The sequence below is a fragment of the Lolium rigidum genome, chromosome 6 (assembly GCF_022539505.1).
Source record: "Lolium rigidum isolate FL_2022 chromosome 6, APGP_CSIRO_Lrig_0.1, whole genome shotgun sequence".
Taxonomy (NCBI): Eukaryota; Viridiplantae; Streptophyta; class Magnoliopsida; order Poales; family Poaceae; genus Lolium; species Lolium rigidum.
Window position 1 is genome coordinate 313,211,645 of NC_061513.1, and position 15,985 is coordinate 313,227,629.

At 45.0% G+C, this 15,985-nt stretch overlaps 1 protein-coding gene across 5 annotated transcripts; it reads right to left on the minus strand.

Moving 5' to 3' along the window:
• Positions 1-403: 403 nt before the first annotated feature.
• LOC124667083 (probable glycosyltransferase At3g07620) lies at positions 404-8,196 on the minus strand. 5 transcript variants are annotated; one of them, XM_047204406.1, is made up of 9 exons: positions 7,924-8,196; positions 7,456-7,530; positions 5,324-5,398; positions 2,775-2,891; positions 2,433-2,471; positions 2,275-2,343; positions 2,051-2,181; positions 1,503-1,851; positions 404-1,378 (listed from the first exon to the last, which is right to left on the minus strand). In XM_047204406.1, the coding sequence occupies exons 1-9, from the start codon at positions 8,194-8,196 to the stop codon at positions 692-694; spliced, it is 1,815 nt and encodes a 604-aa protein (XP_047060362.1). In that variant the 3' UTR covers positions 404-691. The 5 variants fall into 5 exon arrangements, with proteins under 5 accessions (XP_047060362.1, XP_047060361.1, XP_047060365.1 ...); XM_047204405.1 differs by having other exon boundaries at positions 2,051-2,184; XM_047204409.1 differs by having other exon boundaries at positions 2,051-2,184; positions 7,456-7,525; positions 7,924-8,049.
• Positions 8,197-15,985: the final 7,789 nt, after the last annotated feature.

Below are 15,985 nucleotides of genomic sequence, written 5' to 3' on the forward strand. Positions count from 1 at the left end.
GCATCTTCGACATATGAATGGCACGCTTCAGTTTTTCCTGAATTGTGCTGCGTTCTGTTGTGTTCATTTGACTATATAGGAAGAAAACTGGCCTGCCGAACGATAAAACGGACATAATTTTGTTAGACAGATAGGATTATCATGGTTCATTCACCTGTATTGCTATTGCTAAGTAACGGAGTACAACCTTAATCAAGCTTAGCTCTTTGTTCATTTTTTTTAGCTTAGCTCACAGTTATATTTTGGAAGCCTGGGTCATACTCCCTCCGTTCCATAATTCTTATTGTAGATTCAGATATATCTGTTCACAAAATATGTCTAGATGCATCCAAAATTTACAACAAGAATTATGAAATGGAGGAATACTACCTATCAAACCAGTCCCTGTTGTGAACTACTAATGTGAGGATCAATTATCAGACCAATAATAATGTCAAGGTTCCTGAAAATGTGTTACTCGACTTGACCTATACACATGTCGATGTTCTATTGGCATATTCAGTAATGTCAGGATCCCAACTCTTTCTTTTTTCCTTTTCGTTTTGAAGGCAAGGATCTCAACTCAGCACCTTCTCTGAGATCAAACCTGCACCTACTACACTAGTGTCCATAATCAGGTTACAGCTGCTCCTGCTGCCTTCAGACTAACAACACCTTACAAAAACGTGGACGACTAACTAGCTCTACACTGCTACTGTACTTGGAGCACTTGATTTACCCTGCTAAACCAAACCGAGTGCAGTATCATGTGGAAAATATCATACTTCACGGGCTTCGGATGCCACAGAAAGTGCCTCTGCACCTTCCTCACGTTGGACTGCATGGCCACGTACCGGCTCTCCGGAATCTCCAGCAGGATCTCCTTCAGTCTTGGCACGTCTCTCTCCGGCACCACCACGGAGAAGGCGCTCCAGTCGAGCACATCGTCGAAGGGTAGCACAAAGTTGTCGGCGATGATCACCGGTACACACTCGTAGTAGATCGCCTCGACGATCCGAGGGCTGTTCACCTCGTACCCCATCGGACAGATGCAGTACTTGGTCGATTTCATGTGCTGGACGTAGTTCATCCTCCTGGTGATCCGGCGTGGCAGCCGGCTGTATATTCTCATGTCTGCGTCGTCCTTGCCTCCCCAGTGCCGGAGAAGGATGGGCCGGACTCGGCCATGCATCTGCCCTGCGAAGAACGCGAGGATGGACCTCTTTGAGGCTGGTTTCCCACCAATGCCACCTAGAGGTTTCCTTGGAGATCTAACGAATGTTTCGGGAAGGGACACATCTCTTCCACGGATGAAAACTCCTTCCGAGAGGTCTGCATTGCAGAGAGCTTTGATGGCATTCTTCCGCAACTCGTCATGTAGTTTTGTCGTGTAAGGTCCCTGTCAAGAAGATCTCAAGTCAGTTACACAATGCTGGTTTCATATGTCATACAGTTTGCATCACCCAAATTCTTATTTTAGACGGTTGTTTGATTATTCAAATGCGCAGGCGAGAAAAACATACCCAGTCATGGCAAGCAACAAAGAAATGATCGGTGCCTTTCGTCCTATTCCAGTACGGAAACTTGGCAGAGATCATATCTATGTAATTCTTCACAAATATAGAGAGCGGTTCAAGTGTGTTTGATCCGGGCACATAAAGATTATGCTCCAGCTGACGAGAACTATATGGCAAATAGAACAGATGAGCTCTGTTTGGATCTCTCACAACAAAACTCTGATCCCCCTCAATTAATTTCATAAACCATCCCTCCGATGCATAAATGCCTTTCAAATATGGAGAATGAAAAATGGGCTTTGCTCCATCATGGTATATGTAAACCTTAAGAAGTCCTTCCATCAGCTCATAACTCCTGGAATCATGAGTTGAAAGCATTTAATAAGCCATCTTCTGAACTGAAGAAAACTAAGCATCATTTACTTTATGGACAAAATGGTAATAAAAGCGTCGTTTGCCACATATCCGGACAGTTAAGTCAATACTTAACAATTCATAGGCTGGCAAACCCCCATTTCTTGCTAGAGAATAATGGAGTAAGCCCAGCATCTTACCTCTTAAAGATAGACACATTTCGGAATAAAGGCGCATACAAGTCAGGTTGACCAGATACCAATGGTGCATTGGCAATCTCTTTCTTTGCATATATAAGATCTTCATCTGCTGCAGTTGACCAAAGTGGTATCTGCTAAATTGGCAATGCAACAAAGTTTTTCATCATATAGACTTTTAGATATCGAACATATCATTAGAGAGGTTACAAAGGTATATCATTAACCTCTGGGTCTGGAGGCAGCACTCTATCTGAGCTGACATCCGAGCTGCTTGTAGAATCACTGGACATAGGCTTCACAAGTATAGAAGTTAAATCCAGAAATGGACATAGGCTTCACAAGGTTATTCTAGCTACAAGTTCACCCAGCACTAGATATGTACCTCCTGGAGAAAAGGGGCAGATTCCTTTGGTGAATTTTCCTAATAAATAGTAACATTTCATTACAGGCCATAAAAAGAAATGGATACTCTATCTTTATAGAGAACAAAAGATAGCATGCAAATACTTCCTATTGTGCATTTACGTCCAACATAACTCAGTTACCAAAAAAAAACCATGCATACGTGTATACGATGGCTTCCATTTCTTTCCAGTAATGGAACAACAACACAGTTCAACAAGATTGAAGAAGTAAATAAGCAAGATGTCTAACAGAATTACAGAAACTAGAATAACCTGCAACATCTTACCCTAAGAAAGTAAATTTTCTCAGAGAGAAATACCTTTATATCTGGATGCTCAGGTTCCTCCATTGATCTATCATCAAAATTCTCCACCGGCGAAGATGCTGGTTCAAAAAACATGGAGGGGGATGGTGTAATCCTAGTTGAAAAAATAGCCTGCAAACAAAACAGATAATTTCATGCACTCAGATCCAACTATAGCACATTCTCCTACAATACATGAAAACTTAGCATGAGTCATCGTCAAATCACCCAAAATTTTCTTAGAATTCAGCACTACAACTATGAGAGAAGCGCAACTTCTGAAGATTTGACAAATTAGAGCATGGTAGTAAGTGAACAATGTATAGCATGGCATAGCCTACCTTGCCTTGTTTTTCACACGGTGGCTTCCACTAGTTTCCAATAATGGAACAACAACACAGTTCAAAAAGATAAAGTGAATTCTACAAAGAGAAATACTTTTATATCTAGATGCTTGGGTTCTGGTGCCCAAAACATGGAAGGGGCTGGTGGCAATCTTAGATGGAGAACTAGTCTGCAAAACAAACATATCAATTTGCGCACTCAGATCCAACTATAGCACATTCTCCTACTCCACATGCAAACTTAGTAGTAGTCCTTCCAATCACCGAAAAAATTCTTTACAGTTAATTCCTACTATAGCTATGAGAGCAGGCCATCAGGGAACACTTTAGAAGATTTGACAAATTAGAGCATGGTGGTACATTTCAACTTATCGGGATTGGCTGTGGGTTTGAACAAATTTAGCAATAGTCCAATTGTCCAAGTAGACAGAATTTGACCGCATTTCAACCGGTCTACTACCATCAATCAACTACCACATACAAAATCACGATGTTTTTTCAATTCTGCATTATGATCTTAGAGAGCATAGATCCATGCGGCGAAAACTCAGCACACACCTTGAAGGAAGGAGGCGGCGCTACAGCTGGCAGCAGCGAGGAACTCTCCGTGTAGCGCTTCGCTGCGGCCGCACGCAGCTCCTCATGAGGCCTCGAGGGTAGGGAATCACCCACCAGTAAGGCGCGGCTAGGGGGGCTCGGTGGTTGGAGCGGCTAGCAGAAGAATCGGGCTGCCGCAAGCACCGCGGCGGCGGTGCAAGCGACCACCGCAAGTTGCCGCTAGAGAAGCTTGTGCGGAAGAAGAGGGCGCACCGAGGACAGGTGGTGTGTCATTTCGGAGGAACTGGCCGCCGGAGACGTGGCCGGGTGCAGAGGAGGCAGCGGCGATGGGTGGGTAGTCAACCAGACCACGATGGTGACCGGTGGGCATGGAATTGACGGGTTTACCGTCCGTGACACATGGTCATTTATCAGTGATTTTTGTATTATCCTCCTATGAGTAGTTTGTAGCAATAGTTTGCTGAAAATAGGAAATATTTCCTGCTAGTTAATCATGATTTACCTTCATAGGGATACTGTGTACTTTATACATTCTCCACGCATTGAGATACCTCATACGTTCTCTACTATCCATGTCAAACCAATTGTTTGACCTCCCTTTTGTTTCAAGAACTAAAGTTTTGTTTTGAAACTATATGTGTGTGTATGATGTTTTATTCAAAAATATGTGTGTATACACTTCTAAACAGATACAGTTAGCCCACAGCTAAGGGACATCCCTATCTCTCTCGGCCATCCAAAAACCTGCATCTTCCTGTGGACACATTATTCTATATTTGCAACATTCTAGATTCAATAATGTCGCAAATCAACCATGTACAAAAACCTCTTCTCCGTCCCTAGCTCCCGACCCAACTGCCCCCACCTCCCCCTCTCTGTGTGCAGACCCTCCACTCGACCGCACAAGCTAACAAGTTTTACCCAAATGGAAAATCTTTGTTTTGAGAAAAAATGAGAATGAGCTACAGTAATTTATACTGAAGTAGAAATTGCTTTCTGTTACTACCTTTTTCACGTTAGCTCGAGCTTTCAATGTGAACTGCCTAGTGTGCACACCATATATTACTTAACAACATACCTATCATGATTCATGGCGTCGACCATATGGAAATAAATACATGCTGTACCAATTTCACATGTGTGAATAAATACTCTCACTTTATACAAAGTGCTCCAACTTCACCATATAAGTAGACATCGCGTTACATTATTTCATTTTGTTTTAGCTTTTGGGCAGCACTTATTTTGGTATATCATGTATAGGGTCTATCATGTAACAACAGGGAAGATATGTTAGATAAGAGCCTGAGAGTTTGAGAAAATATTTAGGAACATGAGGCTTCAGGAACATGAGCAACACTAGTATTCCCACTGTTGGATGAAGTTGACACAGAAGATGTAGCATGATCAGAAAGGAAGGCATATGCATACAAAAGGTTTTCCCGTTGGTCGAGAAAATTAGTTTTTGGCTACCTTGCATATATGTTCAACAGAATTCTGTGACAAAAACCCTCATGTGTAAGTGTAACTGAACAATGTATAGCATGACATAGCCTACCATGCCCATCTTTTCCTTTTTCGCACGGTTGCTTCCACTACTTTCCAATAATGGAACAATAACATAGTTCAAAAAGAGAAAGCAAATACTGCAAAGAGAAATACCTTTGTATCTAGATGCTCAGGTTCTGGTGCCGAAAGCATGGAAGGGACTGGTGCAATCTTAGATGGAAAACTACTCTGCAAAACAAACATAGTATCATTTTGCGCAGCAGAACCAACTGTAGCACATTCTCCTACCCCACATGCAAACTTAGTAGTAGTAGGTACTTCAAATCACCGGAAAAAAAAATTACAGCTAAGCCCTACCATAGCTATGAGAGCAGGGCACACTTTTGAAGATTTGACAAATTAGAGCACGGTGCTACATTTCAACTCATTAGGACTCTCTGTGAGTTTGAACAAATTTAGCAAGAGTTCAACTATCCAAGTAGACAGAATTTGACTGCATTTCAACCGGTCTACTACCATCAGTCAACTACCACATACGAAAGCACTATGCTTTTTCTAATCTGCGTTATGATCTTAGAGAGCATAGATCCGTGCGGCGGAAACAAAGCACACACCTTGAGGGAAGGAGGCGGCGCTTCGGCTGGCGGCAGCGAGGAACTCTCTGCGAATCGCTCAGCCGCGGCCGCATGCGGCTCCTCACGAGGCCTAGAGGGTAGGGAACCACCCACCAGTAAGGCGCGGCTAGGGGGCTCGGTGGTTGGAGCGGCTAGCAGAAGAATCGGGCTGCCGCGAACACCGCGACGGCGGCGCAGGCGACCACCGCGGGGCGCCGCTAGAGAAGCTTGTGCGGAAGAAGAGGGCGCACCAAGGACAGGTGGTTTGTCATTTCGGAGGAACTGGCCGCCGGAGACGTGGCCGGGACGCCGGGTGCAGAGGAGGCAGCGGCGATGGGTGGGTAGTCAACCAGACCAGGACATGGTGAGCAGTGGGCATGGAATTGACGGGTTTACCGTCCGTGACACATGGTCATTTATCAGTGATTTTTGTATTATCCTCCTATGAGTAGTTTGTAGCAATAGTTTGCTGAAAATAGGAAATATTTCCTGCTAGTTAATCGTGATTTACCTTCATAGGGATACTGTGTACTTTATACATTCTCCATGCATTGAGATACCTCATACGTTCTCTACTATCCATGTCAAACCAATTGTTTGACCTCCCTTTTGTTTCAAGAACTAAAGTTTTATTTTGAAACTATATGTGTGTGTATGATGTTTTATTCAAAAATATGTGTGTATACACTTCTAAACAAATACAGTTAGCCCACAGCCAAGGGACATCCCTATCTCTCTCGGCCATCCAAAAACCTGCATCTTCCTGTGGACACATTATTCTATATTTGCAACATTCTAGATTCAATAATGTCGCAAATCAACCATGTACAAAAACCTCTTCTCCGTCCCTAGCTCCCGACCCAACTGCCCCCACCTCCCCCTCTCTGTGTGCAGACCCTCCACTCGACCGCACAAGCTAACAAGTTTTACCCAAATGGAAAATCTTTGTTTTGAGAAAAAATGAGAATGAGCTACAGTAATTTATACTGAAGTAGAAATTGCTTTCTGTTACTACCTTTTTCACGTTAGCTCGAGCTTTCAATGTGAACTGCCTAGTGTGCACACCATATATTACTTAACAACATACCTATCATGATTCATGGCGTCGACCATATGGAAATAAATACATGCTGTACCAATTTCACATGTGTGAATAAATACTCTCACTTTATACAAAGTGCTCCAACTTCACCATATAAGTAGACATCGCGTTACATTATTTCATTTTGTTTTAGCTTTTGGGCAGCACTTATTTTGGTATATCATGTATAGGGTCTATCATGTAACAACAGGGAAGATATGTTAGATAAGAGCCAGAGAGTTTGAGAAAATATTTAGGAACATGAGGCTTCAGGAACATGAGCAAAACTAGTATTCCCACTGTTGGATGAAGTTGACACAGAAGATGTAGCATGATCAGAAAGGAAGGCATATGCATACAAAAGGTTTTCCCGTTGGTCGAGAAAATTAGTTTTTGGCTACCTTGCATATATGTTCAACAGAATTCTGTGACAAAAACCCTCATGTGTAAGTGTAACTGAACAATGTATAGCATGGCATAGCCTACCATGCCCATTTTTTCCTTTTTCGCACGGTGGCTTCCACTACTTTCCAATAATGGAACAATAACACAGTTCAAAAAGAGAAAGCAAATACTGCAAAGAGAAATACCTTTGTATCTAGATGTTCAGGTTCTGATGCCGAAAACATGGAAGGGACTGGTGCAATCTTAGATGGAAAACTACTCTGCAAAACAAAGTAACAAACAGAGTATCATTTTGCACAGTCATGACCAACTGTAGCACATTCTCCTACCCCACATGCAAACTTAGTAGTAGTAGTACTTCAAATCACCGAAAAAATTCTTACAGTTAAGCCCTACCATAGCTATGAGAGCAGGGCACACTTTTCAAGATTTGACAAATTAGAGCACGGTGCTACATTTCAACTCATTAGGATTCTCTGTGAGTTTGAACAAATTTAGCAAGAGTCCAACTATCCAAGTAGACAGAATTTGACCGTATTTCAACCGGTTTACTACCATCAGTCAACTACCACATACGAAAGCACTATGCTTTTTCTAATCTGCGTTATGATCTTAGAGAGCATAGATCCGTGCGGCGGAAACAAAGCACACACCTTGAGGGAAGGAGGCGGCGCTTCGGCTGGCGGCAGCGAGGAACTCTCCGCGAATCGCTCCGCCGCGGCCGCATGCGGCTCCTCACGAGGCCTAGAGGGTAGGGAACCACCGGCCAGTAAGGTCCGGCTGGGGGCCTCGGTGGTCGGCGCGGCTAGCAGCAGAATCGCGGCCGCCGCGAGCACCGCGACGGCGGCGCAGGCGACCACCGCGGGGCGCCGCTGGAGAATCTTGCGCGGAAGAAGAGGGCGCGGGGAGGATATGTGGTGCGGCATTTCGGAGGCGCCGGCCGCCGGAGACGCGGCGGAGCGGGAGGGGAGGCTGCGGCGGTGCAAAGAAGACGGCGATGGGTAGGTAGTCAACGAGACCTGGACAGCGGCGAGCGGTGGGCGCGGAATTGACGGGTTTGCCCTCCGTGACACATGGGTCATTTGTCAGTGATTTTTTTTGTATTATATCCTCCTGTGACTAGGATTTGTAACTGTAGTTAGCTGAAAAATAGGAAAGATTTTCAGCTAATTAGGTGGAGATACAGATACTGTGTACTTATACGTTCTCGACGCGCCGGAATACCTCGTATTTCTCTGCTCGCAACATATGCCAAACCATTTGACCTACTTTTGTTTTAAGAAGTAAAGTTATATTTTAAAACTATTCCCTCCATTTTAAAATAAGTGTCGCAACTTTTTTTAAATACTGTGTTTCAATCTAGACAAAACTATAACAGTTATTTTTAAATATATATGTATGCGCCTAAACTTATACACTTTGGGTGGAACATCCCCTCAACCTTTCTCGAACATCCAAAAGTATGCATCTGACAGTGAACACATTATTCTATATCAACAACATTTTAGCTTCAACATTGTTATTATTGATTGACAATCTCTTCTAGTTTCTTTTTTTATTAGGTTGTATATACTTTTGAGAAGTTAATAAAAGGCCGAGGGGGCTCCCCTAGAGTAGAAGTTTGGCATCAACCACATGAAAATAAATGAATACTCTACCAACTTTGACATGTGTAAATTACTTCTATCCTCAGATATAGTGCTCCAACTTAACTACATACAGCAGGTGTCATTCTATATCATGTATAGGTACTATCGTGCAATCCGGGAAGACTTGTTAGATAAGAAACAAAGAGTTGAAAAAACATGTAGGAACAGGAGACTTCAGGAAAATGGATAAAATTATGAGTTATAGTCATGGTTGGAGAGACACCCTAGGCAGGGCTATGGTGCAGGGTACGGTGATGGTGGGTAGGCCTATATGGGTCTTGCAGCGGTCCCTGTAGCACACTTGTAGCTATAGCGCATGAAGGTGTACCACTGCGAAGTGCTATGCTGCCTCCTCCCCTAGTAATACTGTCGGATGAAGTTGATCTAGAAGCTCCATCTTGATCACAAAGGAAGGAAAATGCGCAAAATATTCTTTCAGCCATCGTCTGAAATCGTGCACCTTTGGCTACCATGTGTTAGTTTTTTTTATTGTGATTCTGGATCAACATAGGGCAATTATCTTTAATATCATTGTATTTAAACCTAGTCGACCCCTAATGTTTCTATGAAACCATTGATTGGTTGCGGCAATCACAATGACGATGATGCTTCAGGTGATGTTCCCCTCTTCGGATGAGATGTTGAAGTCCATGCATCGTCCCCTCCTTCCCTACTCCTGAGTGAAAACCTTAAATCCCTCTTTCCAATCTCTATTAAAGTTGAACGTAATCCATTAAATTTAAGTGTACTCACTACAGATAATAGTTAAGGTGTCGAGCCATCGGCATATGCTATTTTGGTTGTCGGCATAGGCGAGTTTATCATCGGTGTAGCCGAGTTTACCGTTGGTGTAGGGTACCATCGGCATAGAGGTTAATGGTTGTTTGCCAGTTTTCATGAAAAAGAATTCACATTTTTCAAATTGTTTAACAGTTTAATCTCTAAGTATGCTTAACATCAAGTCGAAATACTTACTAATAGTCAAACTTCCCACTCGGTCATACATCCTTAAACTGCTCCCATCTCAGCACGATTAAGTTCTTCGTTCCTTCCGGATGAGCTTCCTGCAGAGAAGTTATACTCTGCTGACAATACACTAGTAGAAAAAGGGGCTTCGGTCCCGATTCGTAACGGGCTTTAGTCCCGGATTCGCAACCGGGACTAAATATGCGAGACTAAAAGCGCCCCCATTAGTCGCGGTTTCTTACGAACCGCGACTAAAGGCCCATCCACGTGGGCTACAGACGTGCGTTGGGGCGGAGTACCTTTAGTTCCGGTTGGTGTAACCAACTGAGACTAAAGGTCTCTGCAGGTTTAGGGTTTAAACCCCTAAGTCTGTTTTTATTTTGTTGTGTTTTCATTTCTTTTATATCTTTTTTGTGTTTTATTTTAATTTCAAAGAAGTTTCAGTACACATATTCTACGCTAGTATATACGTCACATGTTGATGCATATGAGTATACAATTCAAACAAGAAGAATTCAAGAAGAATATATATAATATTCAATCTCGGGTAACCATATATAACTTCAAATAAGTTTCCATATACAATTTACGGCATTAGAAGTTCTTCATCCTCGTAATAGTGTTATCCATTAGGATGGAGGAAGTCCCTCATCAAAAATCCTGCTAATTCCTCTTGAATTGGTCGGAAGCGAGCTTCAGGATTAAGCTTCTTCCCCAAGTTGATATCCTGAGGCCTCCGCTCAGAGGTGAGTCTCCGGATGAACTCACAAACATAGTATCCAAATAAATTGGTCCCCGGTGGCTGAGTTGGAACATTAGCTAACCTTCTTAATGTTAGCACCTCTTTGAGTTCACCGGTTACTTTCTTTTTGAACCGTTTCCAAACCCTGCAGGGCAAAGAAAATGAACAAGGGAGTTATTAGTTACTTAATATTAGGAAATGAAAAAAAGATGCCGATATAGTGCGCAAATGATTGAAAATAATTACTTTTGCAGCATTGCTCTTATGTCAGACCAATGCTTTGGGTCCATATTCAGAGAGTCCATGACTTCAACTCTAGAGTTGTCAAATTGAATTATTAGCAGAATCTAGTGGAACCTGCGGACACGTTACATGCACAGTCATGCATAACTCATTGATTAGACATAACATGGAGTAAACAAAAGAGAATGTTCACAAGACAGAAACACTCACCAAAAATGGTAAGGAAATAGAATTTTACTTTTGAGTTCCTAGTTTGTAAGAAACTTGTATAGGTCTCTCTCCATATCTTGGGTGTGATTTCGTAACACATATCCATTAATGATATGTGGTTCAATGAACCCAACATCATGGATGTTCCTTCTTTTGCATTCCCCAACCTTCATTCTGCATAATAGCATACACACGAATATAGTTATGATAATATAGTGCAGACAATGAACGAGACGAATAAAACCTGGTGATCAGGTGTATACGTGAGCACGCGCTGACTGACTGCCACGTGTATAACGGACGTTTGTTATCCGTGAGATTGAAAACCCAATCAGTGGTTTCACGTTTGCAACGTTACGAAGCAAAAGCTGAGCCCCACGTATAGTACAAGCCTTTTTTGCATTTACACATAAAACCTGCTATGTTCCAGCCCCCAATAATTCCCGGTCGCTCCAGCTAGCTAGCTGCTGGCCAGACTCCCGTGCTCGAGCCGGGGGGCCGACAGCCTCGCGCCGCCGGCGCCTCTCGCCACCGGCCGCTCGCCCATGCCTCTCGCCACCGGTATCCCGCCGAAGATCCTGCGCGGTGGGCTCCTCCGCTAGGCGAGCTCGCCCTGTTCAGGCCGAGGGAGGTCTCAAGCATTGCGTCTCCGGTCTTGTGCTTCCCTTCCACGCCTCTAGCCGCTGGACAATCTCTCGCGCCTCTTGCCGCCGGTCTCCTGCCGAAGCTCCTGCGCGCTGAGCTCCTCCGCGGGGCGAGCTCGCCCTGTTCCGACCGAAGGAGGTCTCGAGCAAGGCGATGGAGGCTAGAACCGGCCATGGGGTTCGCCTTTGGCGGCCTCTTCCTGATCAACGACGACTCCGGAGCTCCGAAGCTCTTCCGTGGTGAGCTCCAACTCTTTCCTTCGCCCAGGCCTCCGTCTCGGCCAGTTCTTGCTGAATGTCAACCATCTGCATATGATTTTAGCACAAGAAACATGGCTTTTAGCAGAACAATCATGTCAGTGCAGGAATGGTCTTTCACTATAAATCTGCTTGAGAATCTCTGACTGTAATATTCATACTGTAAAATTCCTTCAGAAATTCAGACTGCAAGTTTCAAATTAAGCAGAGACATACATTTTATTATGTCAGAGATAAAGAGAGACCATTTTATTATGATGCACACTAGTCACAGCAGTGTGATAATTGTGTAAAGACAGTTCACAACAGTGTGATAACAAAGGAGAATTTGATGCAGATGCAAGTTGTTCATATAAAGGGATGGTTGTATAAAACAAACCTGTCCTGTTTCAAAAATCTTCTACTCCTGCCATGGAGTATTTTATCCATAAGCCTGTCATTATCCTGAATAAGAGTAAAATTCACCACTTGATGCTGCTACGAGCAGGTAACCAAGCAAAGTCTCAGCCTGCAAATCACAAAACTGAAAATTAGTGACTCCAGAATTAATCTCAAGCACATGGTCCAGATTTCAGTAGAAGAGAGAGCACATACTGTTAACATGCAAAGCCTATTGCCTGAAATATGAGCAATTACACGAGAAGAACATGCAAGAAATAGATAAAGCATAATTCCCAGTGTGCCATGTTACAATCATATGCAAAGTCATATCTGAAGTACCGGATCAACACAGTAAGAAAAGCACACACTCAAAAGTATTGAGTAGCACAGTAGGATGGTGTTAGTATGGTTTAATCCTTGCAACCTTAGTCACTTCGCTGACAAAGTTGGCATGCATAAACCATTACAGTTGCAGATTGCCATTAACATTAGGAATCTATGAAGGGGATTCATAAATCTTCCTCCGAATATGATGTACTTAGCTGCAAGTGTAATTCAGAAATCTTCCTATTCATAATTTTGGAGATGCAATCAAGAGGGCTGGCCATGGCGACCCAAATTGAGTGCAACACCTGCTCGCATCTGGCCCACCGCTCCGTCGTCTCTCCAAATCGTCGGCGCGACGGCAGCCTAGGAGGTTTCTTCGGTGGGGAACTGGTGTCGCGGGCGCGGCCTTTGGAGGCGCGCGGGAGGCCAGTTCAGCCTGGAGCTCGTCGTGCAGCACCAGCTCGACGGGGGGTCGCCTGGATTCCACGCCACGGCCTGCAGAGCTTCCCAGTCCGGCCGATGCGCCCTCCTCCGGGAACGACGGGGCTCTCGAGACAACACAGCCCGGCACCCTCTGCCCATCTCTGGCCACGACGGCGCCCTCCGCCCAGTGTATTCCTCCGCACACCTGCAGTCTGTTCTTCCTTTCCGCTGGTGAGTGGCCGTCGTCACAGAGGGGCGTCGTCAGCGCCGGGCCCGGGCGGAGGTCGCCTTCACAGCAAGGCGGAGGGAGTCGTCGGCCCAGAGTGGAGGCCGTTGCAGCGTGCGGAGGGAGTCGCCAGGCCGGAAGATCCCACCGGAGCGGGCGGGCAGGAGGCTCTCGTCGGGGCGGGCGGAGGGTGCCGGCGGCAGGATCGTGCTCCCTTCCCCTTCCGCCTCCCCATCAACATCCGCGCGCCGCCACTGCGCCCAGCAACGCCCGCCGCCGCTTGCGCGGCACCCACCCACATGTAGGAGGCCCAAATTTGCATCTCTATTTGCTCTTTTCTCTCTCCCTGCTAGTATAGTAAATTGCGGTCCAGGACTAGTCAAGGGAGGAGGGGTCGGCCTCCTAGGCAACGAAAAAGTTACCAGCAGCTCGCCTTTTGAGAGAGAAATCGCTAAGAGCAAGTTTAATAGTATAGCCAGCTGCTGGCTATAAGCCATTTGCCATGTCATTTGTAGCTAACATAGAGCCAACATGTATAATAGTGAGCTATAATCATGTACTACTTTATCAATGGATGGCCCACATTTCACTCTCACAAAGTGCCTAGGAGCACGTGCTAGAGCTGGCTCTTGCATGAGAGCCCACTCCTCTTCTCTCTCCTCCTCTCTCTCCTCCAACTAAGCATGAATATATTATTTTAACATTTATAGCCAGCTGACTAGGACTTATTATACTTGCTCTAAGACTATGGGAGTAACTTCACTAGTAACTAAGTGTCCAACTCAGCAAATTTGCTTATGTGGCAGTGAGTTAATGAGGAGAGAGGAGAATGAAGTAACATAGCTAGTTACTGTAACATCACACTTCTCAAGATACAATGAGTCTATAAGCTAATTAATGAAGACATATATGATACTACTTTAATGTTACTAACCACTATGAAGGTAGTAACATAGAGTAGTAACATGTGCATGTTACTACTCTATGTTACTTCCCACTATGACTAGTCTAAGAGCAGAGTACCAGATGTTAGATAAAGCGTTCACGGAACCGTTAGTCGCCGTCTGTTCATAGGCTCAATCCAACGGTGCTATACAAGATCCAACGGTGATAAGCGCATACACACATATACACCTGATCACCAAATCCACTCTCATGAACGAGATGATGTAGAGATTTAATTATAGAAATAAATCACTTACAGAACGTAGCAACTCAGGAGAGATTTGTCGAGCTCGCGCAGATTGAACAACTAGAACAATTCACTCATATGAACTTGTGCATAGTATTGTTTGAAGTGATGCTCCTCTCTAACTATCGCATAAATATATTCTTTACCGGCCTTATTTTTTATGAAATCCTTTTACCATAGTAGCAGATTTCGCATTTGTGTTGGTAGAGTCGCTTCTTGTGCAGGCTCGACGAGTTGCCCATTCGGCACATATGTAAATGCTACCTCACTTATTGGCGCATCCTCAAGGCCTAACAATGCACAAAAAGTCACACCGAACTCGACCGCTTTTTCTTTGGCCGCCGTTACAGTCATTTGCTGTGCTCTAGCAGCTGCTAGGATAGCGGGGTCCAATAGTTTCATGTCCTTATCCATATCGGCTCTGAAGGACGTCGTAACGGAAGGACCGGCTTCCACTATGAGCGGGGGGGTCGATTGTTTTTTCTGTTCCCCGAGCTGGGGAACTTGTTTCCTGCATTTTTTACTTGTTGTTTTCTTCTCCGCCAAGACTTTTTCCAATAATGATTCTTGCCTAAGAAATTCACGTCCATAGTCGTCTGGCAGATTCTGCTGGATTTGGGACGGTGTCGTCAAAAACTCCTCAGCCCACTTCTTTTGTTTCTCAGTATATACCGGCTTGGGCTCAGGCTCTTTTTTCGCCTTGACTTCCGTCTTCCATTTCTCATGGTGAGCAGTCGCGGCCGCGTCATTTTCCTCGTCACTAACTTCCCAAGGTCTCGGGAGAAGAGGCTTCAGTGATGGCATTGGTACCCTTGTGTTCTTAGGTACATAAGGCTCCGGGTTACTAGGCTAGGAGGGGGTTGCCTTGCTGTCCTCCGTAACCCCCTGCTTCTGCTTCTTCGCTGGAGGTGGACTGGGTGGCGGCGTACCCGCCATAGGTGGACTAGAGGGGCGGCGGCTGCTTACCCGCCGGAGGAGGATTGGGGGGTGGCGTCAGCTGACGTGAAGGAGGTGTAGGTGCACCACCACCACCGGAGGGGGGTGAACTTGTTGGGTGATTCCTCGGGGTCGATGGCCTTGGCGCCGAGCCTGGAAACTTGATGTCCTTCTTTTGTGATCTCCAAGTCTCACATCCCCCTCAGGTGTAGCATAGTCAATCTCCAGGTCCTCATACCCTTCGACTACGCCATCTACCGTGACACGAGCATAGCCAGCTGGAATGAGATTACCGTGGTGGAGTGCTCCAAGTTTACAAGGTAAAGCGGTGCCGATCGCCACCTTCCAAGAAATGTTCCTCATTGGCTGATACAGCTCACATTCTTTTATATTGTCATGTATATCGTCCACGGGGTAGCGAGGCTCCAGTGCGCCATCGATCGTCGGTGCATTAGCACCACCCGGGGCCTCCGTAGAAGCCACGCTGCTTCTCCGCTGCTGGCTTCTGACATCCGCTG